Source organism: Populus trichocarpa, chromosome 15, assembly GCF_000002775.5.
Source record: "Populus trichocarpa isolate Nisqually-1 chromosome 15, P.trichocarpa_v4.1, whole genome shotgun sequence".
Lineage (NCBI taxonomy): Eukaryota > Viridiplantae > Streptophyta > Magnoliopsida > Malpighiales > Salicaceae > Populus > Populus trichocarpa.
The window spans coordinates 698,296-726,281 of record NC_037299.2 but is presented as its reverse complement, the minus strand read 5'-3'; the positions used below and the strand labels follow the sequence as shown (position 1 = coordinate 726,281).

The 27,986-nt window shown below is 34.0% G+C and overlaps 5 protein-coding genes across 9 annotated transcripts; 4 read left to right on the top strand and 1 right to left on the bottom strand.

Annotated features, from left to right (window-relative positions):
• The first annotated feature begins 2,498 nt into the window (after positions 1 to 2,498).
• On the top strand, positions 2,499 to 6,146 carry LOC7464537 (F-box/LRR-repeat protein 25). Of its 3 annotated transcripts, XM_024585983.2 has the most exons (4): positions 2,499 to 3,118; positions 3,237 to 3,609; positions 3,724 to 3,882; positions 5,377 to 5,612. In XM_024585983.2, the coding sequence occupies exons 1-4, from the start codon at positions 3,084 to 3,086 to the stop codon at positions 5,449 to 5,451; spliced, it is 642 nt and encodes a 213-aa protein (XP_024441751.2). In that variant the 5' UTR covers positions 2,499 to 3,083; the 3' UTR covers positions 5,452 to 5,612. The 3 variants fall into 3 exon arrangements, with proteins under 3 accessions (XP_024441751.2, XP_052303260.1, XP_002321990.1); XM_052447300.1 differs by having other exon boundaries at positions 2,500 to 3,609; positions 5,377 to 5,610; XM_002321954.4 differs by lacking the exon at positions 5,377 to 5,612 and adding an exon at positions 5,626 to 6,146 and having other exon boundaries at positions 2,501 to 3,609.
• A 774-nt stretch (positions 6,147 to 6,920) lies between these two features.
• LOC7464536 (RNA-binding KH domain-containing protein RCF3) lies at positions 6,921 to 12,041 on the top strand. Its single transcript, XM_002321953.4, has 8 exons — positions 6,921 to 7,928; positions 8,745 to 9,215; positions 9,503 to 9,751; positions 10,305 to 10,559; positions 11,099 to 11,181; positions 11,304 to 11,412; positions 11,504 to 11,630; positions 11,745 to 12,041. Exons 1-8 carry the CDS (start codon positions 7,185 to 7,187, stop codon positions 11,762 to 11,764), a joined length of 2,058 nt encoding a protein of 685 aa, XP_002321989.2. The 5' UTR covers positions 6,921 to 7,184; the 3' UTR covers positions 11,765 to 12,041.
• Positions 12,042 to 14,035: 1,994 nt separating this feature from the next.
• On the top strand, positions 14,036 to 16,057 carry LOC18105490 (F-box/kelch-repeat protein At3g06240). The gene has a single exon (XM_024586569.2). The coding sequence runs from the start codon at positions 14,944 to 14,946 to the stop codon at positions 15,826 to 15,828; it is 885 nt and encodes a 294-aa protein (XP_024442337.2). The 5' UTR covers positions 14,036 to 14,943; the 3' UTR covers positions 15,829 to 16,057.
• Positions 16,058 to 16,420: 363 nt separating this feature from the next.
• On the bottom strand, positions 16,421 to 21,894 carry LOC7475177 (putative RNA polymerase II subunit B1 CTD phosphatase RPAP2 homolog). Of its 2 annotated transcripts, none has more exons than XM_024586751.2 (8): positions 21,666 to 21,894; positions 20,358 to 20,983; positions 19,693 to 19,854; positions 18,578 to 19,246; positions 18,290 to 18,483; positions 17,943 to 18,206; positions 17,233 to 17,391; positions 16,421 to 16,757 (listed from the first exon to the last, which is right to left on the bottom strand). In XM_024586751.2, the coding sequence occupies exons 2-8, from the start codon at positions 20,944 to 20,946 to the stop codon at positions 16,653 to 16,655; spliced, it is 2,142 nt and encodes a 713-aa protein (XP_024442519.2). In that variant the 5' UTR covers positions 20,947 to 20,983; positions 21,666 to 21,894; the 3' UTR covers positions 16,421 to 16,652. The 2 variants fall into 2 exon arrangements, with proteins under 2 accessions (XP_024442519.2, XP_024442520.2); XM_024586752.2 differs by having other exon boundaries at positions 20,358 to 20,951.
• Positions 21,895 to 22,829: 935 nt separating this feature from the next.
• Positions 22,830 to 27,704, top strand: LOC7464534 (uncharacterized). Of its 2 annotated transcripts, none has more exons than XM_002321951.4 (9): positions 22,830 to 22,986; positions 24,022 to 24,258; positions 24,448 to 24,721; positions 25,258 to 25,408; positions 25,997 to 26,219; positions 26,311 to 26,402; positions 26,586 to 26,721; positions 26,961 to 27,292; positions 27,395 to 27,704. In XM_002321951.4, the coding sequence occupies exons 1-9, from the start codon at positions 22,943 to 22,945 to the stop codon at positions 27,643 to 27,645; spliced, it is 1,740 nt and encodes a 579-aa protein (XP_002321987.3). In that variant the 5' UTR covers positions 22,830 to 22,942; the 3' UTR covers positions 27,646 to 27,704. The 2 variants fall into 2 exon arrangements, with proteins under 2 accessions (XP_002321987.3, XP_024442796.2); XM_024587028.2 differs by having other exon boundaries at positions 24,445 to 24,721.
• Positions 27,705 to 27,986: the final 282 nt, after the last annotated feature.

The following is a 27,986-nucleotide window of genomic DNA, read 5'->3' as shown; positions in this document are numbered from 1 at the left end:
TTAATCTTGAAAAACATGATATTTACTCGGTTATATTTGCTAAATTTTTTTATTTAAGCAAATGATAATAAGAACAGAGATATAAATTAAATTGATTGAATAAAATAAAAAGAAAAAAAACATGTGTAAGGCTACACATATTAAAAATATTATCTAAAAATAAATTTTTATTTAATTTTCAAAAATAAATTTCATCCGTACAAAAGCTAAAAAAAATATAAATGAATCAAAAATACTCTTCAAATTTAAATGCATAACTAAAAAACTAATCATCATTTAAAATAGGCTCTCCAAATAAAATGAAAGAGAGATCGGATACTAATTTAAATATAAATTAAAAACATTTAGAGAAAAAACCATAAATATGAATCATTAGTTTTTTTTAAAAAAAACAAAAGATCAGGCACTATTGGACTTGGTAAGTCAGGCCAACCCACCTGGCTTATTTTGTCAAGCTCACATAATTGAGCCCTTAATTATTTTTTGCAACGCTCGCCCCAAATTTTTTTGAAAAAAGAATCAAAAGCATCATCTGATTTGCCAAGATTTCAACCATTGTGTTGACCAAAAAATTAGAACTTAAGTTTTTTGTACCAAAAAATCTGTTTTTTAACTCATTTTGACCAAAAACACAAATAAAATACTATATGAACCTGATAAACTTTTTTATTGCATCAAAAAACCCCAAAAAGTTGCCTCAAAAATCAAAATCAACCCGAATTAAAATATTAACTCGAGCTCAGATCTATTTTTTTCATGAACTTTAAAGTTAAGAAAAAAAAACACCTAATATAAGCTCCTCTCATCAAATGGAACCATTTGACATAAATATCATCCGTTTTGTTGCCTAAATCGGTGTCAAAAACACTTTTCTCTTTCTAACGCTGAGATCTGGTGACCTCTCTCTCCTCTCTCAACCAGAGATTAAAAAATAACAAAATGAATTTTTGTGTCAAAATTGAATTGGAAAAATATTGAGATACTGAAATTATATAATTTGTGTGATTTTTAAAGTTCAATGACCAAAGTGTATCTTTTACGAAATTTATGGCATGCCACATTTGTTTGATGTCTTTTTCATTTCGGTTTTTCTTTTTTTAATCTCATATTTTTTACGAAATCAAAATCAATTAGTTTTTAATTAGTACTAAATCACTGCAAACAAAACTTAAGGATCAAATTAAAAAGATATAAATTTTTGCACAACTCATCTATAATAATATATGAAAGGATTAAAAAAAATAGCCTTACAAAATGAAAAATCCACACTATCAAAGTAAAAATTAATGCATTCATGTTTGTGATAGTGGGTCTTTTAGCCTAAGGTTCTTAATTTATGAACTAGTCCACGATCATTTTTAATTTTATATTTTGAGGCGGAGAATTCTTTAATTAACTATGATTTTGCATTTTCTTAATGAGAATTATGATTTTGCATGTTGTTGTCATATTGTAAATGAAATTATTAAAATTATTAAAATATAAATATGTAATTTCTCATAATAAATATTTAACACGTAGCATTTTATATAACAAAACCAAACAAAAAAAATGTACAAATTTTTAATTCATAAGAAAAAATTAAAAAGAAGGAGCAATTAATTATTTTTTAAAATATAATTAACACAATTACAAACTAATTGTTTAAGTTACGAAATCTAAATTTAAATGCACAAGAAATAAATATATTTGATAGTTTCTAGTTTAATTTAAAAGCATCACCTAGTACATGTAAAAGTCCTGGGAAAGCTTATGGAGCTTCACTTTTTTTTTCCCTTCCTTTTGAGCTCTTTTTATTTTAATTTTTTTCTTTTTAGTTTTTCTTTTATTTTTTCCTTCAAATTTCATCATTAAATTTTTTAAAACAATAATTTAGATTACCTTTTAACCAACAAAGTCAACTAGTTCACATTAAAATAACTTTTACCTGATTTAATTTCAAACCTTGACAAGAAAAATAGTCGAGTTGATATTTTATAAATTTTATTTTATTTTATTTTATTTTATTATTGATTTTTATTATTGATTAGTCGGGTTGCTTTTAGACAATTAAGTTACCTGATCATGTTTAAGTAATTTTTAGACGATTTAATTTTAAACCTGGTTTAGGCAAGAATTTAGATCGAAAAGTATTTTTTGTGAATTTTATTTATTTTTTATTAATTTAATTCTCAATCTGTTTTTTGATGGACGGATTATATAAAACTAGTTTCTATAAAAATTAATTTTAATCCTAAATTACACACGAAATTAAATCGAGACTTTTCAAGACTTGGTTGCGAATTCAAATTTAATAACAATATTTACAGTCTTAATATTTTTATTGCCGTCAATTTTTTCTATCTGACGCACGCCATAGCGTATTTGTGTAAAGTGTAAAGTGTAAAGTAGTTATTATTCCAATCACCTTCAAGTAAACAATCGGTTCTGGGCTCTCTTCAATAATTCTAAAATATAAAATACTGGGCCTATAAAACGGCCCATTAGTCAGCATCTTCAGATTTCACTCCAACCAACCGACAGATCACTAAAGAAGTTGCCGCCTCCTCCACCTGTCATTCCATGCGGGTCGGGTTCGTGGATCATATCTACAACCACCAATCCCTTCTCAGTCCGGCTCACCGCCGTTGTTTCCTTCTTTGCGTACCTAAATTGGGTCGGGTGTCACTGATCCTCCTCTGGTTATTCGGGTCTTAGGTTTTTATAAAGATGGAAGACAGAGAAGCTGGATTACAAGACAGATTGAGCGATCTACCCGACTACATAATTCACGAAATCCTTTGTTTCCTCGAGATTAATCAAGCGATCCGAACTTCTGTCTTGTCCGAAAGATGGAAAAACTTGTGGGCTTCTGTTCCAGACCTGAATTTCAACAGCAAAAGTTTTACAGAACAAACGTTTCCTAAGTTTCTCCGAAGAGTTATGTCCAAACGGGAAGATTGCAACGTTCGGAGACTTGACATGTTTGCCCATTTGCCCATTCGTCTCTCATCAATGGAGGGTTTGATAAATTACGCAGTGGCTCATCAGGTTGAGGATTTTCGGTTTGTTTCTGATGATGTCCAGCCTGTTTCTTTACCAGCATGTGGTTCCTTGAAGACCCTTTTCTTATCTCGATGTAAGTTTGGTGATTTGCTGACATCTTTTGGTTTCGGTTTTGTTAATCTGACCTCGTTGGACTTGTATGTGTGTTGGTTTTGTTATTCTGAGAATGATTTTGGTGACCCTTTTGCTAGTTGTCGGAATTTGAGGAGGTTATGCCTCCGTTATTGTCGGTTTCCATCTTTGAAAAGGTTGAAAATTACTGGGTTTCAGCTGGTTAGCTTAGAAATTCAAGGGTTCGGCTATGGTGATCGAGGGTTACAAGAAGGTTGTGCGGTTGAGATTTTTGCGCCGAATCTGTTGTCTTTTGTGTACAAATTCTCCAAACCAGTGGATTTCTGTGGGCTTCATTTTCCATCTCTTGATTATGTTGAGGTCCATGTTTGGCAACATGGTACTGATGAGGCTACTGATCATGACAAAAGAAGGGCCAGTCTGTTCTTGATGAGTATGTTTGAAGGCTTTGGGAATGCACAATCTGTCAAGTTATATTGCGAAACCATTCAGGTATTTTTCTGTAATCTTTACTGCTGGTGATGAAGTAGTAAAAAAGAAGTTTAGCGGCTGCTTTTTTATTTATCCTATGTTGAATGAGTTTTGGTGTCCTGGCCTTTTTGCTAGGTTCTTGATTTGGTTGATGGATTGCTAGAACAACAACCTTCTCCCTTTAAAAGATTGAAGAAAGTAGATGTGCAATGTAATCGTGAATCATTCAAGGTACCTGCTCATGTGACAAACTACTTACTCGCTGGCACTATTGGGCAGGAACTACATCTAGAGGTAATTACGTTTCATTTCGTTTTTTTTTACATATACATTACTTCACAAGTATAAGGGGTATGAGCACAATTGATGGTGTAATTTCCACGTCAACTTGGAAATCCATCTGTTCTTAACCAGGATGTGATTAGCTATGTTAAATGCACTGTTTTGTTGTTGCTTACTGTCCTAAGGTAGAGGGATGATGTGGATCGACATTATTGACATGCTTTTGTGAAACTTGCAATTCCAGCCTTTATTTTTCTTCCTCATTTTTGAAGAATTGATGGTCAATGTTTAACCATATCTGGTTGATGCTTCTAAATGCAAAGAAATTTGACAAGTTTTGTACACTATCCTATTTTGTTTTGATCTTGCCAATTAATAGAATATAATTGAAATTGGATTTTGTACGTGATTTGTCTATGCTTGTTAAGTCTAGGTAGGTGATCGAGTGTTGGGATCAATCTCAACCCATTTAGGGTTTGTGACAGGGGTTGGCATGGCTCTATGCTCTCAAGTGTTTTATCTGTACTGTGTACCTTTAAAGAGTTTAAGGAAACAATAACATGGATGCATTCCTTGCTTTACATTGACCTGCCTCCTTCGAGTAAACATTTTTAGACTAGATTCGGGAACAAAACATCTTTAGCTACTACCTAATAGACAATACAAATGGCTTAGCATTATACTGTCATAGGTATTCCATTGACTTTGATTTGGTGCAAGTTAATTCTTTCATTCTCTCTCACGAGTTATCTCAAATAATGGCATACCTTTCTTTAATTTTGACTTCCTTGTTCATTCAGATTGTCAAAATCTGGCATTTTCTTTTAAATGTGCATATCAATCTAGTCTTGGTACCCTTTTATTTGCTTTTCTGTTATTCAGTTCATTTGTCCTGACAATTTGGGAAGTACAAATAAAAAATTTAGTTATGCATCACCTTTTATTTTGGGGAAGTCCTTTTTCTCTGTTGGTTGTGGGTGTGTGTATTTACCTGTTTTGGTTAAGCTTATATCAGTTCACCTGTATATGAGCTCTGCTTTTCAATTTACCTTCACTTTTGTTTGGATTGCATTGTCTGGTCAGATTTAATTTTCCATGGAGATTCTTACATATGTTGGTTTCCAAATATCATTATTGAATTTCAACACTCGGTTTGTCTATGCTTGTCAAGCCATAAAGTCCTAGGTAGGTGACCAAGTTTTGGCATCAATCCCTGCTCGTTTAGGGGTCATGATAGGAGTTGGCATCAGTAGATGCTTTCAAAGTGTTTTAATTGCACTGTGTAAAACATAATGAGTTAAGGGAATAATATATGGATCCATTCCCTGCTTGATATTGACCTGCTTCCATGTCATTCTCCATTCAGTCAACCTTTTTAAATAGAATTAGGAACGGAACCTTGTTACCTACTTTCAAATTGACATTACAAATACCCCAGCATTTTATTGTCTTAGGTACTCCAAAGACTTTGATTTGGTGTTCATAGATTCTTCCCCTCTCTGTCAGGTTATTGAGCTGATCGGAACATGCAAACTGTTGGTGGACCTTTCTTTTTCCTTCTCTCTCCCCCTCCAATGCTGACTCCCCTATCCATTTGGAGCATCGAAATCTATCATTTGCTTTTATATGTGCATATCTATTTAGTCTTAATACCCTTTTTTGCTTTTCTGTTATCCAGTTCATATTGTCTTGACAATGTTGTGAGGCACTGGCTGAAGATTTAGTCTAATGCATCACCTCTTCATCTTCTTGCAGGTGCCAACCTGATGATTAGCAGCTGCATATTTCATAGGAGTAGATTTTGGCGGTGATGGATAAATTCATACCAAACTTCCCTTTCCTTTTGCTTACCTTTCTTATTGCAGCAAAGGCGTCCATACATTGTGAATATTTTGTCTTGTCTCAGCAAGCAAGTGCATGGAAAGTCCGCTTCATCTTCATAACAACACTCCCAGAAAGGCTGAAAAGGAATGTAGGAGAAACTAAGTTGTGCACAATCGCTTAAGAAAGAAAACTTCAAGTTTAGTCACCAATCTATGCTTTTTGTCTCTTTTTTTTCAAGTATATACACAATCAATTTCCTTCCTTCAGAACCTCTTGCTAGAGGACATTTGTGAAGTCTATGCCGCAATGATTGTGCAGGTTATACTCTCTGATCTTTCCAGAGCTTTAAAATGTTGCTAGAGTAGATAGTAGTAATTGCAAAAATCCTCCTTCTGGATTCTATTGTAAATTTCAATGAAAAATGAATGTAGTGCTGTGATTAAGATGAAGAACTGAATGGTTACCAAAGAGATTGTTGATTAGAGAGAGAGAGAGAGAGAGAGATTAGTGGACAAAAATGGTTGCCCGTAGGACACTGCCCATAGAAATAAGTGACCCCGTTTGTTGAGAATGAAGACCAATTTTTTCAATATATGAAAATTATAACTACTTTTTTTTATAAAAAATCAAAACTATAATTTATAATATTAATTTTAATATTTTATATTTATAATAATCTAATTATAAACTCTTAATGATTAAGTAAAAAATCATCATAAAAAAGTTATATTGTTAACTAAGAAATGAAAGTTTTTATATTAAATTTATAATAAAAATTAAATATAAAGCACTAGCTATATATAAAAATAATAATTTTAATCTTTTATATTGCCAAAAAGTCCTATATAAAAGAAAGAAAATTATATTGTTCATGTCTTTTATTGATTTTCTAAAAAAGTAAAAAACTTTAAAGGAAAACCCATAAAAAAACCTCTAAAATATATATTTTCAAACTTACTATAAATTGAAAAAAATACCTTTTATAGTTTTTTGAATGAAGAAATATTATATTTGAATATAAAATTGTAGTTTTTATTTTTCTAAGCTCTTTTCTAAACACCTAAAACCTTTAAATAGTAAAATGTAATATGATGAAAACCATAGGAACTAGAATATAGTTTTTATTTATTTTTGTACCATTGAAATTTAACATTGGATCACCATGAGAGAGTAAAGTATATAAAAAAGCAGTAATTATTATTTACTTTTAGTCAAGCTAACTTATCACTAATGTATGACTCTCACACATACTCTCTCTCTCTCTCTCTCTCTCTCTCCTCTTCTCCTTTTAAGATTCTCCCATTCATCCTCCTACCACTAGGGTTCTCCAAGACTCACACAGGGCAATCAAGCAGGCAAAGACTTAAAAGACCAAGTCCTAGCAAGCAGATTGCAAGAAAGAATCAGACTTTGAACATTTTGACAAATCAAGAACTAGAGAGACAGATCTTTAGTGTATAACCTTTGCATTTTGTTGGGTTTCCAAGAACATGGAGAGATCTAGATCCAAGAGGAACTACTACTATGACCATCAAGATTATGACAATGACAACCTCAACAACAACAACAACAACAACATGGTTAGGACCAAACCCAGATACAACAACAACAACAATTATTACCGTCAACGTGGACAAGGAGGCAATAACATGTTCAACAACAACAACAACAGGTTTTCAAGAACCCAACAGCAGCAGCAACCGCCGCAGCAGCAACAAGACCCATCATCGACATTAATGGTGACAACGAGTTACAGAATTTTATGTCATGATATGAAAGCAGGGGGGGTGATTGGTAAGTCGGGGAGCATAATCAAGTCCATAAGGCAACACACGGGAGCGTGGATTAATGTTCATGAGTTGATTCCTGGTGATGAGGAGAGGATAATTGAGATTTCAGATACGCGTAGGAGAGACCCAGAAGGGAGAATGCCTTCGTTTTCGCCAGCGCAAGAGGCGCTTTTCTTGATACATGATAGGATTCTTGAGAATGATTTGCAGTATGGTGTGGTGAGTAGTGGTGCTGGTGGGTTTGAGGAGGACGAGTATGTGGGGAGAGGAGGGAATAGAGTGGCTACCAGATTGGTTGTGTCAAGAATGCATGTGGGGTGTTTGTTAGGGAAAGGAGGGAAGATTATTGAGCAGATGAGGATGGAAACAAAGACCCAGATTAGGATTTTGCCTAGAGACCATACCTTGCCAAGATGTGTTTCCGTGTCTGAGGAGATTGTTCAGGTTTTATGTTTCCCCAGCTCTTGTGTTGTGCTTATGACTGACTATTACTGCTGCCTGGACTTTTTTTTTGAACAAAATGTTGGATGGAGCTTGATGTTGGTGAGACTGAAACTGAAGCTTGAACTGACCATATCAGGGGAGTTATTGGATTGATTTCTAAATGACTAATTCAATTTTAAATGCAATGGGTTTAATGCAATGTTTGGGAGTTATGCAACGTTATACTTGAGTATTGAGCATTGACTTATTATTGAGGCCTAAGAGTATCTTGGGTTTTCATTGAATGATTATAGGATGATTCTGACATTATGAAATTTTATATGATTTTAAAGAATTTATTACTGCGATGTTGTTTAGATATTTGGCTTGATCCATTTAAAACCTGAAAAGAGATCAATGAATGGAAGATGATGAGTAAGAGCTGTCATTTGTTTAACTTGAGGGAATTGTGGCTGGTTTTGCTCTCTAATGTGTTTGGTGTCTTTAATTTTTTGATTAGAGAACCAGATAGTTGAGTTACTTTCAATAAGAGTTTCAGGATGTGAGTTATTGTTAATGGAAGTTAAATTCATGACTGCACGCTTTGTATATTGGTTCCTCTGCTGTGCCTTGCTATGATTGAATTTGTTGTAAAATGCATAAAGTGATGTTATGTCAGGAAGGTACTAGTTTGAGATTTCTTTGCCAATGGAGGGTTTTGGAATTGCATGAAGCTACTGGTCTTTTTCCTCTCTTGAAGCAAATGTAAAGCCAGAATAAAATGGTTCTATTTGAATCATCATGTTCAGTGCCTCATGCATTGCACTTTCCTGGCAGGTTATAGGTGATGTCAATGCTGTGAAAAATGCTGTCGCTATTATTTCATCAAGATTGAGGGAGAGTCAGCATCGTGACCGCAGTCATTTTCATGGACGAGTACAGTCACCAGAACGGTTTTTGGATGACGATTATGTTCCTCACATGAATACACGTCGTTCATCGATGGATGGACCACCCTCTTTCGGATCACGATTATCTGGCCCCAACTATAGAAACAATAACTATTCCTCACGAGCACCTGGTCTTCCTGTTGACGCTGGGGCAGATCCCAACGCTGACAGTGCACAGCCCTTTTATGTTGAGGACCTTGTGTTTCGAATTCTTTGTCCAATTGACAAAGTTAATAGAGTTGTTGGAGAATCTGATGGCTTAGTGGACTTGCTTCAAAATGAAATAGGTGTGGATGTTAAGGTTGCTGATCCTGTGTCTGGGTCTGATGAACAGATAATCACCATCTGCTCTGAAGAGGTACTCACCATCTCCTTGTTTCTATTTAGTATAGAGTGTGCTCAAGTGTCTATTCTGCTTATAAAGCTATGCTTGTCTTTTTAAGTGGTGTTCTATTCCTTCCAGTTATGCTTTACCACTTTGCTTCTTGGTCTATCGGTTATGTATTTACCCTACCTTTTAATTTGAGTTTTATATTCTATTATATTTCGGTATATTTTCATTTTTTTTTCCTGAGCTCTGCAATGTCACCCATCTCTTCAATTTCAAAGGTTCTAACATATCTATTGGTTTACATCTATGCTCAGGGTCCTGATGATGAGTTGTTTCCTGCTCAAGAAGCTTTGCTGCACATTCAAACACGCATTGTTGATCTTGTTGCAGATAAAGACAACATAATAACAACCAGGTTACTTGTCCCATCTAGTGAGATTGGCTGTTTAGAGGGAAGAGATGGCTCCTTATCTGAGATGGAAAGTTTAACTGGTGCAACGATAGAGATCCTGCCAAAGGAAATGCTTCCGACATATCTATCAGGGACTGATGAGCTTGTACAGGTTTGTCAAGCGACCGTATGATAAACACCATTGAAACAAAGACCTGTATATGCTTGATGCTAAATCTCACTTAAGACAACATAATGAATAAACACTAATGAAACATAGACTTATATGATGCATGATGTTTAATGTCACTTAAGACATTTGGATGAGTGAAAATAACTTTCTGGTTCACTATGGGGTAGTTTTGTGATGGAGAATTGTCGTAACTGGCACTGTTAAGTTTTGATAGACGAGAGTCCCAAACTATCCTGTTTGGTGCATAAGTGCAGGACAGTTTCCTCATGAATTCATTTTCTAGCTGACTGTTCTTAATGCCTGTGGGTCAGAAGTGAACAAATGTGAGGCAGCCTCCATATGGATACTTCTTCCCTGTGCTTGTGGTGTGTACTTCGTAACTCGAGGATGATCTTAAAGTATCATTTGTCAGTTGCCATGCGTGTGATGAAAGATAAATGAAGTGTTGAAATCTGGGTTCCCATGAGATCAAATGAGAGCCTTGTGAATAAGACTTCTATAGTTTCCAAGTGGTGTTTGATGTTCTCTACAGATTCAAGGGGAAGTAAAGGCAGCTCGTGATGCTCTTGTTGAAGTGACGTCAAGACTTCGTAGTTACTTATACAAGGATGTCTTCCAGAAAGACCTGCCACCAACCGTGTCCGCACCAGGCCCTGCTGGGACTGCTGGAGGATTGCAGGCAGCGTCTTCAAATAACCCAACTCCAGCTCGTGAAGGTCACAGTGGTGGTGATCCTCCTGCAACCTATCAGAATGTGCAATCTGCTTCAACACCACAGCCATCGAAGGTTCATTTTTTTTTGCTTTCTGTATATCTGAGTACCCATCTGCTATTGAAGAAATTGGATAAACATCTAACCAAATTTAATCTTGGTTCACATTTTTTATAATGTTCAGCAAATAAGACTTTTAAATTAAGGCTCAGACAAAGTTGAATTAGAACTTAATTTTTTTTTAGCTTATCTTCCAAAGGTAAATTCAAAGCATTTCTGTTCTGTTTGCTGCCTACTTGGAGTGCCCTTAGAAGTTTTGTAGCAAATAGCTTCCTTGTGCAGTTCCTGCCGGTCTTATGCTTGTTTTCTAATGGACTTTAAACCATTTTTGTTGGATGCAATTCATATAATCTATCAATTGCATGATATAGCTTTTGGTCTTTCTAAAAAGAACAACATTGAGGAAAAGAAATCTATCATTAGATTTTGGGTGAGTGTCCATTGTGGAGCAATGTTTAAATTAATGAAGGAGCCGGGGTTGAGTTCAAGAAATCTGTAATTATAGTTCTTTTTATTTGAGATTTCTAAAAGGTGAGTAACCCTTGATTTTATAGGATGCTAGAGGATCTAGTGCTGAAACAGTTAAGCAGAATGAAAGCGAACACCGTGAAGATTTGCCTCCTCCTACAATGAATAGGTAGTCAATTCAACTATACTTTACCATGTTAGGCAGTACGTTCTTTCTTGCAATACAGTAGGCATATCTTAAGAGCAACATCTGATATCCACTTTGTAACATGCATCTTATTTTCCTGTTAGAATCCCTGTAACACTTGTTACTAGGAGTATACTTGAAGTTGTCATACCAGAGCCTGCAGTCCCCAAGCTCATTACGAAATCAAAAAACAAGCTTGCACAGATTAGTGAGGTGAGCCTACTCTTACAGCAAGTTTCCATCGATTTATGTACTTACCTTAAGTTTATAGTATTTTTAGCTGCCCTCTTCATTATGGGTACAGTTATCTGGAGCCAACGTAACCCTTGTTGAAGATAGACCGGATGTGACAGAAAAGATCATACAAATATCTGGAACCCCGGAGCAGGCAGAGAGAGCACAGAGCTTGCTTCAAGGCTTTATTTTAAGCAGTAAGTCCCTCTCTATCTTTTGTATTTTCTACATGTCTGTGCATTTGGACATGCTTACTGATCTCTTGATCTTATAAATTCAAATGAAAAACTCGTCCTTTTTCTTCATTTCAGTACAAGAAGATGGACCTTAGGCTAGTCACTGAAGCCAACGAACTCAGACTTGGAGCTGGCTTCAAATGGGAAGAATTCCTGATGTCCAGGTATAATACCTAGAGAATCCATTCTGTCCCTTATTTGTATTTTATTGATTTGGTATCTGTTTTAAATCACAAATTTCGGGAGCAAGAATTTCGCTGTAAATGTAACTTGTTTGAGCTCATTGTTTTTTCTGCAACGCCACAATTTTCCTGTATGAATTGCAGTTTCTCTGTTATTGTTTTGTATCTTAATGTATTTCCTTTGCATCAATTGTCATCAGCTGGATTTAAATTTTCGAATTTGCCCAATTGCTTCGTATTCCATCGATGGTGGATGGGAGTTTTTGTAAGTTGTCGTAATATTTCTTTTCCAGGGACTATAGCTCTCGTAATTATACAGCCTGAACCCAGTTATAGCTTTTATCTAACAATTTGAAGTATTGAACTCGTAAAAGAGTTAGTACCCAGTTATAGCTTTTATCTAACAATTTGAAGTATTGAACTCGTAAAAGAGTTAGTACCTGGATCGGTAGTCAAGAAGGAGTTCCATTTTTGAGGTCAGTGTCAATAGAAATTTATTCTTTTCAATGCAGGTGTGTTCTTAAGATTCATCTGAGTACAAAATTAATTTCATTTGATGCGTGTGCGTAAGGAAAACAACTTATCGTCTTTGTTTACCTGGGAGCTTGAAAACAACTTATTTTTTTGTATTTCCCGGACCCTGTTTCATTTTCAGTTTCGTCTGAAGGTAAGCAGCTACTGTGTAAGCTCCCTTGATAACAACTTTTACCAAAAAAAAAATAATAATAATAAAAATAAATTGACATAAGCATATAAAATAAAAAAAAATTAAAATATATTCAAAATTTTAAAAAATACCTTTTTCAAATGCAATTTTAAATAGCCTCTAGCTATTTGAGCCATGTTCTATGATATAGGTTGAATAATTTTATTTTTCAGCAAAATAAATAACTAAATATACATGTTTTTCAAACATGTTTTTGGCCATAAAAAATATTCCAAGTCAAAAATAGAAAAGTTTATAGTCAAACTAAATAAATAAATCAAGAATTATTTATGCAAAATAATAATAATAATAATAATAATAATAATAATATTAATAATAATAAAAAATCAAGAGATAAATATAGAATAAGATATTTGATTTTGTAATATGTGTCGTGTATCTAATTGTATTTAATAACTTTGTTTCTTAAAATAAATCTTTTTATTTAATCAAACAATAACATAAACAATAAATCTTTTTATTTAATCAAATAATAACATAAACATATGCAGAAAGTGATATAATAAAATCAAAGAAAAAAAATATTATACAAAGTTGTACATTTTCAAAAAAATAATAATTAAATTTTATGTGAGAATCAAGTAAAATATAGGTGATTTTAACCAAAGACTAAATTAAAAAGTTAAAAGATAGAAGTGGCTATAGATATTTGATCTTGAAGCATGGTTTTATAAACTTGATTGTATTCAATAATACTATTTCTTGGAACACATGTTTTATTTAATAAAATTAAAAAAAAAACAAAATACGAATAGAAAAGAGATTGAATAAAATTAAAGGAGAAAAAAAATTAAGTGGGTTTACATAGAATCATATTGTATAAAAAAAATCAAATAAATTTGTTAAAAATCTATGAAAATTAAAAAAAAGCCAATAAAGGATGAAATAACAAAAAAAAATAAAAATAAAAATAAAATAAAAATAAAAGGATAAAAAAAAGCTTAGGCCCATGAGTCTGGCTTGGGTGGCTTAGCGTCCCTAATCTTAAAAAAAAACCCAAATGGCCTTTTAGTCCAAGTCCGCATGGCTAAGCTGAAGGGTTTTTTTCTGTTTATTAAAGGAAGAATAACACATTGCCTGGCTTTTCTTTAATTTTGATTATTGTGGTGGCTGAAAAATTAAAGTTTATAATTTTTTATGCTTGTTAATATAAAAAAAAGTGTTTAGAAAAAAATCTTATGTATCAATTTTCCCGGGTTGGAGAAAACTCATCCTTGAGTTTAAATTACATTGTCTCAGTCTCGTGGATGTCCAATCAAAACTCTCCAACCCTCAAGTATATAATAATTTTAGACATCGATTTTAGTTTATTTATCTTAAAATTTGTATAATCAAGAAGTAGCAATTGACAAATTATTTTTTTTTAATTGCTTTTAATGTAATAAATTGTAAACTTTAAATTTGCTTCATGAATATATGCAGTGAATTTTTAATATCATAATAAAAGGTTAATTTGTTAAGTAAAGTCCTAAAAGCAACTTTAATTCTTTAATAATTTCTCTTGTTTTTCTTTATGGCTAGCTTTCATCAATAATATTGCTGGATTATCATAAAAAAATCTTAAATAATTTCACACATTGATTTCTTGTTTTTCAGTTAGAAAGATGATGTGTTGATGAAACCCTAGATCGGATGACATTAATTGTTTATTCTACCATTGTTTTTTTTTTTCTTGTCATCAATTTTTTGTTTTATTTTATTTTATCCTTGCACTTGATGATGCTTGCATCTATTTATTTTTCTATAATTCAATTATTTGATTTTGTAAACTTAATTTATTCACTAGCTATATCAAAAGTCGACGGACTAGATTACAGCTGACGATCATGAGCAAGGAGACGGACTAGGTTATGATATTCCAGCCCTGGATATGTAGAAACGTAACAAAATGCAAGTATGATTCCTTTAATGAGTTGAACTGATGAGAAATTTAAATTTAAATTGAAACCAAGTAAAAAAAAAACACTAGACATGTTCGTATATATTGTTTCTTCTTCTTCTTGTTCTCCTAATTAAACCCTAACCCTAAGAATAAACTCTCATCAAGCCTAAACCCTAACACTAAAAATAAACTCCCATTAAAAATACCCTCTGATTACGTTCCCCTCACCGACCCTGTCCCTTCTCTTCGTTCAGTACTCTCTTTTTCTCATCGGTTTTCTAAGGAAGATCATCTTATATTCAAATATTGGGGAATTACAACTACTTTTGGCCTGAAGATATAATTAGAGAGATTCTGTTAAGATTACCAGTGCAATCTTTGCTTCGATTCAAGACTGTTTCTAAACTTTGGTATGATGTCATTACAAGCTCCAACTTTATTGACAGCCATTATCAACATCCCTCAAAACCAAAACTCTTTGTTATGCTCACACAGCGGCGAGAATTATATAGCATATCAGTGCTTCCCGGAGGAATAAATAGAGTTGATGATCGCAGCATGCCATTCGCACTGGAAGCGGGTAAATATGCAGCAGAAATTGTGGGTTCTAGCAATGGTTTAGTTTGTTTAAGTATCCGTTCAAAGATATCTAATGATCTTAACGCTCATATATTATGGAATCCAGCAACAAGGCAATACCGAGAGTTACCTCCTAACAGGATTTGTTACAGTCAAGCTCAAGGGTTTGGTTTCCATCACGGTATAAACGACTACAAACTGCTCCAAGTTGCTTACAGAAAGAATGGCCAGCAGGAAGCTAAGGTTCTTGCATTGAGCACAGGTTCTTGGAGAAAGGTGGAGGACACTCTTCCTTCATATGATTACGGTATTGCAAAACCGGTGGTTGTTAAAGGAGTTTGGTATCACATGGCAACAGCTGCTCGAGAAACACCATTTATTATAAGGTTTGACATGGGCGACGACACCTTCTCCAAGGTGAAAACTGCACCTATACCTTATCATTCCTCTCCTGAATATCTCGTTAAGAAAGTGAAGTTGATGGAGTACAAAGAATTGCCTGCAATTTGCGTATTCGAATATAATTACTGGATCCCATATCCTAGTTTATCTTTCAAGATTGATATATGGTTAATGAACAACGAGCAGTCTTGGACAAAGGTATTGACATGTAGTCAGAATTCCGTTCCCATTTCTGATGTTGGCTTGCTGCCTTTAGGGTTCTGGGTTGATGAAGAAAGTATAATCTCGGAGAACTACAAGAGGGATGGCTTGAGCTTGTTTAATCTCTCGAATAAGCAATCGAAAGTGGTTGTGGTAGATGAAGCCAAAAGGTTGTGGTTGTGGTAGATGAAGCCAAAAGGTTTGGAAGTGCTCATAGTTATGTGGAGAGCATGGTTTCAGTCTACCCTACCAGAAGTCAAGATAGGGACTCCACAAATTAATTAGACAGATCATTTTATATATGGATCTTCTTTTCCTTTTTTAATTTGTGAGAGTTTTCTGTTACTCAACTCAATCAATTCTGAGCATTCTAAAGTATTTGGAGACTTGAGAGCTTATTCAGGCTGCTAGCAATAAAATAATTTATTTAAGAAATGCAAGAAGGAATTATAATTATATAATTCTTAGCTAGTAATATCAGGTGAGCTCATGTCTTTGTATCCTTTAGTCTCCATATTATGTGTTTGATTTGTTTTCTTCTATACCATAACGAGTAGCATGAGTATATTATATTCAGATATCTTCCAAGAGGGTACCGTGTTCCTACTCTAGCTTGATTTTTCATCATTTTTTTTATTAAATAATATTATTTTTTTGTGTTTTATGGTTATTTTTCTTTAATATATATATTAAATAATAATTAATACTTGGATAATTAATGGATAACCGAAACTATGAAGTATAATTAATACTTGGATAATTAATGGTGATTCAGAACTTGTCCCAAAAAAGATTGAGTGGCCATATTTTATTTTCCTCCTTGTCAAGTGTAAAAGTTGTGATCGAGTCTGAGAGTATATTTACAAAAGGTTGATACACAATCAACATTACACTTCACTAGTAAACAAAATTAAGCTCCTAATTTAAGGATGTCTTCGATGTCCGAATCTTACAGAGAATCAGAATTTAAAATGTCTCAGATGCCCACAGTAAAATATTCTCAAACCACACTATGCTCCACTCTGAGGCGAAAACTGAGGTGCTCGGCCAAGAGGTATCATGAGATCCTTCATGACCTCATACTCTTCTGCACTCATGCGGACACCATCTACCACCTATATATTTAGCCAACAACAAATCCAGTGAAATATACCATCAAAGGATTTCTTCTGTACAAGGGATTTAATGCTCAAGGATTCTGAAATGTAAATTCAAGCAAGACTAAAAATCCCAGTCTGATTCTGCAACTACGCTGCCTGGCTAAATTTCTTATACAACGAGTACTAATATTTCAATTTGATATAAAGAGTCACTTCAGTCTTCTATTCTTTATATTAAATACAGACCCAAAAAAGCTTCCAATATAAACACTGAATTTTGTCGAAGCTGATGTCTAATCAAAATGTATGATTCATATATAACTTCCCGCTTTAATTCTGCAACAATTATTTTAGTTTCTAATCACATGTGCAAAGAATTCTTTTTTTTTTAAAGAAAACCCTCTTGTTTTAGAACTTCGCTTCAACATCTCAGCCTTAAAGTAAAATTAACAAGAGAATTAAACCAGATTTAAATATCAAGAGTATTCACCTTCTGAATCACCATTCTCCTATTATCCATGTATGAAATGAGTGCTGGGATCCTGCATACAGAGAGAGCTTCAATGAAGAGAAGCGCTATGACTTGCCACTGTTTCATTCTGAATGCTGGAACTGCATCAACAAAGGACATTGTACCCAACAAGTTTGCCTGTATAGGGGTTTCAAGCAGTCAGGCCAATCACAAACAATACTTCTCCTCCCAAGTTTGCAGGCGACAAATTAATATATTTGTTCATTTATTTCAACTCCATGATGCACAGAACAAATCCTCTTGAGTTAAGGTCAAATTCTTATGATGTCCTTTCTGAATGGAAAGCAAGAAATGAAAATAAACTGTGTTTCCCATAATTGAGGACATGCTGTATTTTATCAAGTGAAACGTGGAATATTAACAGGTCAATGACAGACCTAACCAAAGCATACTTATATCCACAATTAGGAGTATGGAACTTTGTTCAATCATTCAAACAGTGTGCTCAAATAATATTGCTCTATCTAACGTTTATTTTTGACCCTAGTGCAGGGGTTACCCCTCTTATCATTGCAAAACAAATGAAATATAAACCTCCAAATGCTTTAAAGAATATATTGCAACATTTATAATATCTAGGAGGCCAAAATCCATATCCTGTAGCCATGCTACTCTCACAATAGATTATACCCATTATTGCTATAAAATAATAGTTTAAGAATAAATACCGCTCCTTGCTCCAATGTAGATATAGGTATTGGTAGCCTGAGATCAGCAACAACAACAGGGAAAGCCCGACCAAGACAACCCTCAATAGTTTGCTGGATTTCAAAGGAGCGACCATCTCCCAAGACAATCTTCCGAGGGTACTCCCTCCCATTAACCATCAAGTATTCCTCATGGGAACTTTCATCTTTGCCGTATACATATGCCAAAGAGGATGATGTGACCCATGCAAACAGAGCCATCCATATTGTCGCGAAAGAGGATAACTGGAAAGACATCAGAGCATAGGAAGTGTAAATCTAAAATTGCAGACGCTTGTGAGCTTAAAAAACAAGTATCAAGAGTTTACCTCCAAACTGAAACCTTCAGGAGGAGCATCATACCATGAGTTCTCGGGATCAAAGCATTCAGATTGTGGAATCCCAGGCTTTCCTGGCCACTTAATAGTTGAGGATTCTTCGTCAAGCACATCAACATCCTCCATGGGATCCCCTTGATCCAAATCATGCGGTTGAGGTAATATGACGAGTCCAGCTTCAGACACTGAACATAATTGCAAGACAACACAAACTCAGAAAAATCTTATTTTGTCCACCAAAAAATTAATTTCATCAAACTTATGTGTAAGATGACATACGAGCATTACTGGCATCAGCATCTCCAGATGCAACAGCTTCAGCAGCCTGGCTCAAAGCTTTAGCACATGCTTCAGCTGATTCGAATTTTGATACATAACCATCATCTCTCTTGTCTATATTGTCTACAATCTCAGGACCTGCTTTTGTATCTTCCATTCCCCTAACCTCGCAAAGATCTCTACTTCCAGAACTACCAACTTTCTCATCAGCCCAAGTAACAGAGCGAGTTAATTGCTTCGCACCAGAAGTTTTAAGAGAGGGCTTGAGTGATGATTCAACCGGTTTAGCTGCTTTTTCAGACACAGATTTTTCTTTAGCTTCAGCAGTAATTGTAATGGAACTGGTTTGACAGGAATCAAAAGGTGAAGACAGATCTTGACTGCTAAGCTCATCTTTTATGGCTACTTTACTTCTATCTTCTTTCACCTTCCTTGATGTCTTACTAGAACCAACCTTTCTAGTAGCAGAAGATTGATTCTCAGAGCTTTTCTGAGATACCTTTTCTTTCTGTTTCTGTATTTTTGTTTTGGAAGTAGTGCCTGCCAAACCTGAGGGACTTTTTGAAATGCTATACTCATCTTGAGTGATAATGATGGTGCTTGTGAAGTTCATGTCATTGATGAAAGATTCTTGTTTACTACTTTGTTTAGTACCTTTAGCTTTTGATCCTGTAACGCATAAATACAGTTCACTCGGAGATTTGTTTGACAAAATAATATTGAAAGGAAATGAAGATAAAACAATATAATAAAGAACAGATGGTAGTTGTGCGCGAATAAGAATGTCATGAATAATGTAAATTTGGAAAAAAGCTTCAAAATGGTGTTAAAGGAAGGAAATAGAAGCTTCAATTCTTAGAGATTTCACATTTCAGGGCCCAAGTAAAATTGACAGAAAGCTCTACCCAATTAGCCTTTTAAAGCTAGCCAGCTTATTGGAATTTGATTTTTCATTCATGAAAAAGTGATGCATAAGAGAAGTTCTAACTGAACATCAAAGTTCTAACACAACATCTCTGCAACTTAAATAAAAGTTTCATTCATTGCATGCTTGTCAACAATATGAATTAAATATAACTATAAGATTGAATATATTCCATGAGCAGAAGACTGACCCTTAGAGCCTTTATGAGATCCTTTTGCTTTTGGTTTCTGAGTTTTTTTATCAGTGTTGGTGTCTGTCAAGCCTGAGGGAGTTTTTGAAATGCTATATTCATCTTGAGTGATAATGGAGCTTGTGAAATCCATGTCATCGATGATAAAATCTTCTTCTAGCCCTGCAATGCATAAATAATCACCCTTCAGTAAAAGTAACAAAATGGTATCAGCAAAAAACTTTTTGAATCCAAAAGAAAGGGAGAAAAGATCTTACGTCAATAACTGAGAGCAGTATCAAAAGAACAAGTCAAGCACTATGTAAATTTGGAAAGAAACTACAAATGGTAGTAAAAAGGAAGAAAATAAAAACTTCAGTTCTTAAAGGTTTCACATTTAGGGCCCATCAAAAATTGAAAAGTAAAGGAAAGTAATTAAAAAAATCTACCAAATTAAGCCTTTCAAAGTTAGCCAGCTTAGTGGGATGAGACTTTACTTCTTATGAAACCGATAAGAATAAGAAAACTTCAAACCCAACATCTCAGCAACTGAAGTGCAAGTTTGATTCTTTGACAAACAGTTCCATTTGTTGAACAGTTGTTCATAATACGAGTTAAGTACTACAACACCTGAAGGATTAACCCAAAGAAAAGCATAAATACAACCAAAGATTTAGTACTAATACCTTCTTTGTGATTTTTCAATGGTAAGGACTTTGAATTACGATCCCGTTGTGGAACATACCCTTCAATTGCATTTGAAGGACCAATCCATTGTTCAAAAGAAACCTCTCCCTCAACTTTTTCTGTTTTCTCCTCGATCTTCAAATTTGAAAAACCCAAATCCCCATTCTTCCCCAGACTACCCTCAGAACCCAAACTAAAATTATCAAACAACATCAAAACCTCATTAAGTTTTGCTGGATTCAAAACCAAGCATCTCTCTTCTTGCAAGCTCCCAGAAAAAGTTCGACTATTAATAACACAACTAGAAGAGCAATACATGTACGTCTCATGTAGATCATAAACTTTATGCTCCTTCAAAGAAATGCGATAACGGCCCTTTTGAGGGCGATCAGATGGCAAAGAATTGCCACAGAGAGGGTAACCACAGAGGTTCGCTATCGTTCGTTCAGTAACAACATCTTCATAATCACTGTGCGACATTATAGATCCAGCTGCAAATAACTGATCCTCATTTTGGATGCCGTCGAGAAGAGAAAGTTGTAATTTGTAAATAGTATCCTTAACAACAGTTGATTGATCTTTCGCCATTGATGCTTCACATACAAAAAATATGAAGTTGGTCTCACTGCAAAATTATCTTCAATTCACTTCCAACAAAATACAACTGGAAAAATTCTAAGCATGTAAAAACCAACTAATATTGCCAATATTTCATATGCAGACAAGATTAACAGATTCCGTTTCAATCACCTCTGAAATAGTTAATAGCGTTGAAGTTAATATATTTAGCAGAATTTCACAAAAATAAGAAAAGAGCTAAAACTTTGAACTTCATTACTGAAACTATACCATACAAACGTCCACATATAACAAAGTTCAACAATTGATCAAAGCCTACCCAGCAAGTAGTTTCATTCTTCTATCTAGTTCTAAAGGAAAACAGCAAAAGAAAGTGAAACTTGCACTGGTTCCTAAAGTAACGTATCAAAGCTTTCCAAAACTGGTTTATTACCTAAGCTACTTGAGCAGAAACTACTAATCCTAGCAAAATTTGGTGATAAATTGACAACGGGACGTTAAATTACACTTCAATTTTAAAGAATTCAAACCATGGTAACTCATATAAACCACAAATTAAAAAATTTCAAGTTTCATAGCGGTATTTTATCGAGCACTGAGTCGGCAATACAAAATCAGCCCCAATTTTACCAACCAAAACAAAAAATAACTCAAACCCAATATTTATCAATTCAAAAGAGGAGGAATAATGCAAAAACAGAAGCTCAACAAAGACTTTCATCACTTACACTCAAATCTTCACCAAAAGAGAAGTAAAAACAAGAAACCCGAATCCAGCCCACTAAACCTAACAAAACTTTCCCTCAAACCCAACAATCTTTCAAGGTTGTGTGTTTATATTAAGAATTCAAATCGATTTTTTGGCGAAAAAGATCACCTTTTGAATTAATTTTATTATGGTTCGTTTTCTCTTCTCCTCGTCTTCTCTCTCTCTCTCTCTCTCTCTATATATATATATATATATATATTATGTATAAATACAAAGATTTTGATCATGAAACGGTACCGTACACGATAGGGCGGTTTGTCTTGGCTTGTTTTACACGTTCGTTGCCTGCTCTCGTGTTTTTATTAGGGTAAACTTCATTTTGGCCCCTATAAATGCAATAGTGTTTGATTTATACCCTTTTATTTTAAAATTTATCAGCATTTTGGTACCTTTGAATGTTTTTTTTAAGGTTTTTAATTGGTTATTTTGAGATATTATAAGAAATATTGGGATTCGGGGAAAACAATGAAAATTAATAAAAAAATAAAAATCATTATTTTGCTAGCTGTTATCTGATAGTAATGGATAAAAATATGAGCTTCCAAAGCACATTTCTAAAGAGATCTTGCAAACTCAAACAAACAGCCTTTAATGGGTAGCTAAATTTCTAAATTTACAAGACTTAAAGAGAAAAATAATTAAAAAATATTTCCTTGAATTTCCCATTCCCATTTTATGATATAAGAAAATCCACCTCAAGTAATTCAGAAAATGAACTAATTCCAAATCTAGGGACTAATTGATAAATATATAGTTTTTAAACTTGATTGGAAATAAATTCGAAGCAAGGCTAGAATTAAAAATTAAAAAAATTAACCCTAATATTTATAAAATAAAAAAAATGAGTCATTAATTTTTTTTTAAATTTAGATTAAATTAGATTTTAAACTGATTAGATTCATATGAATGATTAGTGTCCTGGTTTTAAAATAATAATGTGTTGATTTTATTTTTAAAAGCTATTTTATTTTTGTGTTTTAAAAATGGTTTTTTAAAATTTTTTTTATATTTTTAAATTATTTTAATATATTAATATGAAAAATAAATTTAAAAAATAAAAAAATTATTTTAATATATTTTTAAATAAAATATAAAAAACAACTGCTACAATATTAACCAGGGCTCTAATACCTTATCAAAGCCGAAGACAACCTTAAACAGATTATCTCTAATGTATCATTTGAAACCAAAGCAGTGAAAATCAGGTCACTCTGTCTTCTCCACAGCTCCTCGAAAATGGCAGTTTCCCTCCTCCATCACCCTCCTTTAACCAACCAACGGTACTCTTTCTCTCTCTCTCTCTCTTGTTATATATAATTCAGTTTTGCTGACACTCTTTTTTATGTACTTGGCGTCTGCTACATATATATAATTAGCTAATGACACTCATATTTGGCTGAGATTAATTGGTTTGTCTAGCATGGGACTGAAAAAGAAAATACCCCTTTTCAACTATGGTTGAAGTAGGTGAGTTTTTTGAGCTGGGTAATGATAGCTCAATGAATAAAGGTATCTTGGAATTGCAAAGTAGAAATTGCCCAATTCAAGTTGGTGTTTCAGAGAGTGATTGTTGTTGCTACTCTTTGAATTTGTGGCAAAAAAACTTATTTCTGGAGACCATATAGCTCAACTTTGAAGTTTGTGTGTAGTTGCTTCAATATTTTGTGGGAAAGCAGGCCTGGATTAGTATGCTTTTTCGCTTGCAATAGAGATTAAAGTTAGGCTTGTCCTTGAATGCGTTTTTGCATATAAAACTGTGACAATTTGGTTGTAAGATGAAGAGCTGTCATGTTTAAGTTAGGGTATCACACAACCATTTTGAGATGGGTATGGTAGGGAATGATTTGTTGCGAAGTGGTTCATCCAAGCAGGACATTCATTCATGTCAGCACCATCAAAATGCAATGTCAGCTCAATTAAATTATTGCAGAAAAGCTAATTTAAAGTTGGAATAGGAAGTGATTTGTGATACGATTCTGAGCTTTCTTAGTGTACTTCTCAAACTTCTATTTATTTCCTTGTACCATTTGTCACAAATAAGCTCGATGAAGGATAAGAAATGTTGCTTCTGTCTTCCTTGATAATGTTCAAGTTGACTTGGTAATTTTGTACTTAAAACGGTTCTTGATTGAAGCATATCTGAATGGAACCTCACTTCCTGCCTTAATTCCATTAGGATATGTGTATATTTGTTTCTACACATCTACCTATTCATGTAAGATTTGTTGTTGTAAGACATAAAATTTTAACATCCTGTAATCTCATGATGCTGTTTCATGGATGAATGGTTTGATATTCTTATCTGACTATTCCAGGATAACTCAAGCGTTTGTAGACTTGAATTCAAGGTCTTTGCAGAGAGGCATCACTTGCTTCTCAATTTGTCTCCAGAAGCAGAAATGCAGCATCGAACTATACATGATACCCACTACAACAGTTGCTCGACACTGGATGTTGAAAACTTTTGCTTCAGCTGGCTCATTAAATGCAGAAGTGGAATGTCAAGAAAATCAAATTTCCTCTGGTTTCTCAACTTCTAATGACTTCGGGAGGTCGAAACTCACTCAAATACATTTAATATACTTTCTTTTAAAATGATGCCTTTAATATTTTCCAGACCTTTTTAAAAGTTTGGTAACTTGTTTGAACAATATTTTGTAGTTGGTCTCGGACAAAGTTGGAGACTAGAATTTTTAAAATAGTCAAAGGCCTTAAATGACATTTTTGATTTGCATCAGCAGGTCTAAAACAGTGGCTGACAGCTCAAGTAAACCCTCAGATGGTGTGAAAGATTTTGAGAGACAGTTGCAAGAGTTGTTTGATGAAGTCAAAATGATGATCAAGATGGGAAACAAAAATGATGCCATGGATCTACTTCAAGCAAATTATGAATTTGTCAAAGAGCAGATCAATGCAGGTTCTAGCGGCATTGAAGAAGCCGCTACTCTTGACATCATAGCCTTGGGATACATGGCTATTGGAGACTTAAAGTCTGTTGGGTTTATCCTGAACAAGGTAACTTTCTTTTTCCTAGTCTGTTGCGTTTTCAATGTGATTCATGTGTTTGAAATCCTTTGTTAAACTTTTGATGTGCTTGTTGATCCTGCTATTCTGTTCTTAAATTCTTGGCTTTTCTTTCCTTCAGTTTGTAATTTTCTTTGAGATTTTGTCATTTTTTGAACAGGCTACCTGAGTTGACCAACAAATATAGAAAACATAGATTTGTTCTCTTCTTATAAGTTATTAAGTTAATTCTAGCTCTCTAGTTTAAGAGAAAAAAATGAGTTTCTGCTCGTGATCATGGGGTATGTTAAACATAGGAACATGTAAAATTTCTATGTCAAATTGTTCTTCTTTTTCATTGGCCTTGAGCCTTGTCAAATTGTTCATGGTTGCATTTTGTTTCTTATTCTTTGATCCTCAACAGTTTTTTTGGTACATTTATACATATTAAACCAATGTCTGGGAACCCACATTTATGTTGACAAATGAACATACATGCTTAATATATCTCTTTGTTTCTCTTGTGCTTTATTTTCATGGATGGCCAGTTGGACGAAGTTGTTGAGCGTCTAACCGATGACGAACCTCTTCTGGATTCAGTACTAATACATATGGGAAGCATGTATTCAGCTTTGGGGAAGTTTGAAAAATCCATGCTTGTATATCAAAGAGTTATTGCTATTCTAGAGAGAATACATGGTAAATGCCTTTTAATTTAGTTTTCTTTTTTGCTAAGTTCGCTTGATATGCTACTTATTGTAACATCTTTTGTTTAATTACTCTTCAACAATTAGCAGAAGGTAAAGTCCAATGTTGAAGCTGGATGCAACTTAATTTTTTATTACACTATAGTAAACTTTCCATATTTCCTGCCCCCCAGCATGCTAAAATTTTCTAGCAGTCCTCTTGTTGACAAAATTAGAATTGCCCAAGTCATGAGTGCAACTATAATTCATGCTGTTGCATTTTTCTTATTCCATTTATCCATGGTATGCTAATTGTGTTTGGGCTATATTCATGAACCAAATAACATGGTAGTTTGTCAAGTTTTGAGCAGTTCCACATTATTGACTCTGAGGTCAACCAATAATCATAAAATGAAAACTGGATCAACATTGAATGATGATATGAAGTTTGATGGAGTCTCAAATGGTTTGATCCATTGAAAATACATTGCTTTATTCCTGCTCTTAATGCTGCAATTAACCTTTGAGATTTCCTTCAACTCTTTAATAATGAGGCAAGCCCAAAACTTAACAGTTGTCCTATGAAATTGCTTTCTTTTAGGGAAAGGCAGTGCTTTTCTTGTCTCACCATTGTTGGGGATGGCAAAAATTCTGGGTTCGATTGGAAAAGCTACCAAAGCGATAGAAGTCTACCAACGTGTGATAAGTATTCTGGAATCTAGCAGAGGAGCTGAAAGCAAAGATTTGGTAGTGCCTTTATCTGGTCTTGGCAATCTTTTGATCAAGGAAGGAAGAGCCACAGATGCAGAAAGTCTTTTTAATAGGTTACTTTACTTTCTGTTGGTGTCTTTATTTAATCTTCGAAGTTAAGTTATGACTATTCACCTCCTTGCTGTTCCTTTTTTGTTCCTTCAGAATTTTAAGCATATATAAGGAGTCATATGGTGAATATGATGGAAGATTTGGCATGGCTTTGTGTTCGGTAGCCCATGTGAAGTGTGCAACAGGTAACTACGTGTAACCCTCTCAGACACTGAAAGATTCATCCATGATGGTGGATTTTAAACCTCCTGCTTTACAACAGTTTGCTGTTGATAAATACAATATTAACCTTGTAAACTCTACTGCTGCCACTTTTCCAAATTTATCAGTTAAATCAACTTAATTGCTCATATTCCAATGTTTTGCAGGGAATGCAGAAGAAGCTATTAATTTATATAGAAAGGCTCTTCAAGTCATCAAGGATGCAGACTACATGGCTGTAGATGACAGTATCATGGAGAGGATGAGGATAGATTTGGCTGAATTGCTTCACGTTGTAGGAAGGTAAAGCCAGATAAAACTAACTTTTATGTTGTATGATTGAGTTGGAGGGATTAGAAGCAGGTGGCGGCCTTCTGTTCATTGTTTTTTATTGCTGAAAAGCTTTAGGGCTTTGTTTGCTTTGCTGGAGCTTGTCAAGCGATTTTTGTGTCATTTCGTTGTTCCAAAAAAAAAACTATATTGAATTTCTCAAAAAGGTGGCTAACGTATTTCCCTTTTTGTTGTTATATGGTTTGTTGTAGAGGAAACGAAGGCCGAGAGCTACTAGAAGAATGCTTGTTGATCACTGAAAAGTATAAAGGAAAAGATCATCCAAGCTCAGTTACACACCTTATTAATCTTGCAACCTCCTACTCTCAATCAAAGAACTATGTCCAGGCTGAGCGCTTGTTGAGGACAAGTTTGGAGATTATGATGAAAAGTGTGAGACCGGATGATTCATCCATCACCTTCCCGATGCTGCACCTCGCAGTGACTCTCTACCGTTTGAATCAGGATGAAGAAGCGGAGCAACTCACACTAGAGGTTCTGCACATTCGTGAGAAGGCATTTGGAAAAGATTCTCTTCCTGTCGGTAAGCCTTCTTTCCCCTTTATAATCATCTAACTAGGCTATCTGATCAGTTAGTTTGTGGATTCTGAGCAATGCTGATGTTATTTCTTGATATGTATGGCAGGGGAGGCTCTGGACTGTCTGGTTTCCATCCAGACCAGATTAGGGAAGCCAGAAGCTGAGTTGTTGGATCTTCTAAAACAAGTTCTAAAGATTCAAGAAAAAGAGTTTGGCTATGAGAGTGAAGAGGTTATGAGAACCCTAAAGAAAATTGTATTCTACTTGGATAAAACAGGAAGGAAGGATGAGAAATTTTCCATGCAGAAAAGATTATCTGTGCTCAGGATGAAATATAATCAAATGATGCAATATTAATGTTATAGTGGTTAGATTTTTTGTTGGATGTATAATTTACTTTCACTGTTTCTTCTGAATTTCTTTATAATTTTTTATCCAATTTGGTATATAATGTTGGGAAAAAAAAAAACGAAAATGATTAATAAAATCCACCTCCTAGGGTTCCACATTTGTGGGGACCCTTTTGATTAAAAATTTAAAATAGACTTTCTACTTATGTTAATTTGTTTTTAGAAAAGATAAATAGAATAATTATTTATTAGAGAGATATAATTTATAAATCTAGTTTGTGTTTTTATTTTTTATTATTTATTCCATAAATTTTTGGATGAGATAAAACCAATTATTTCTTTAATTAG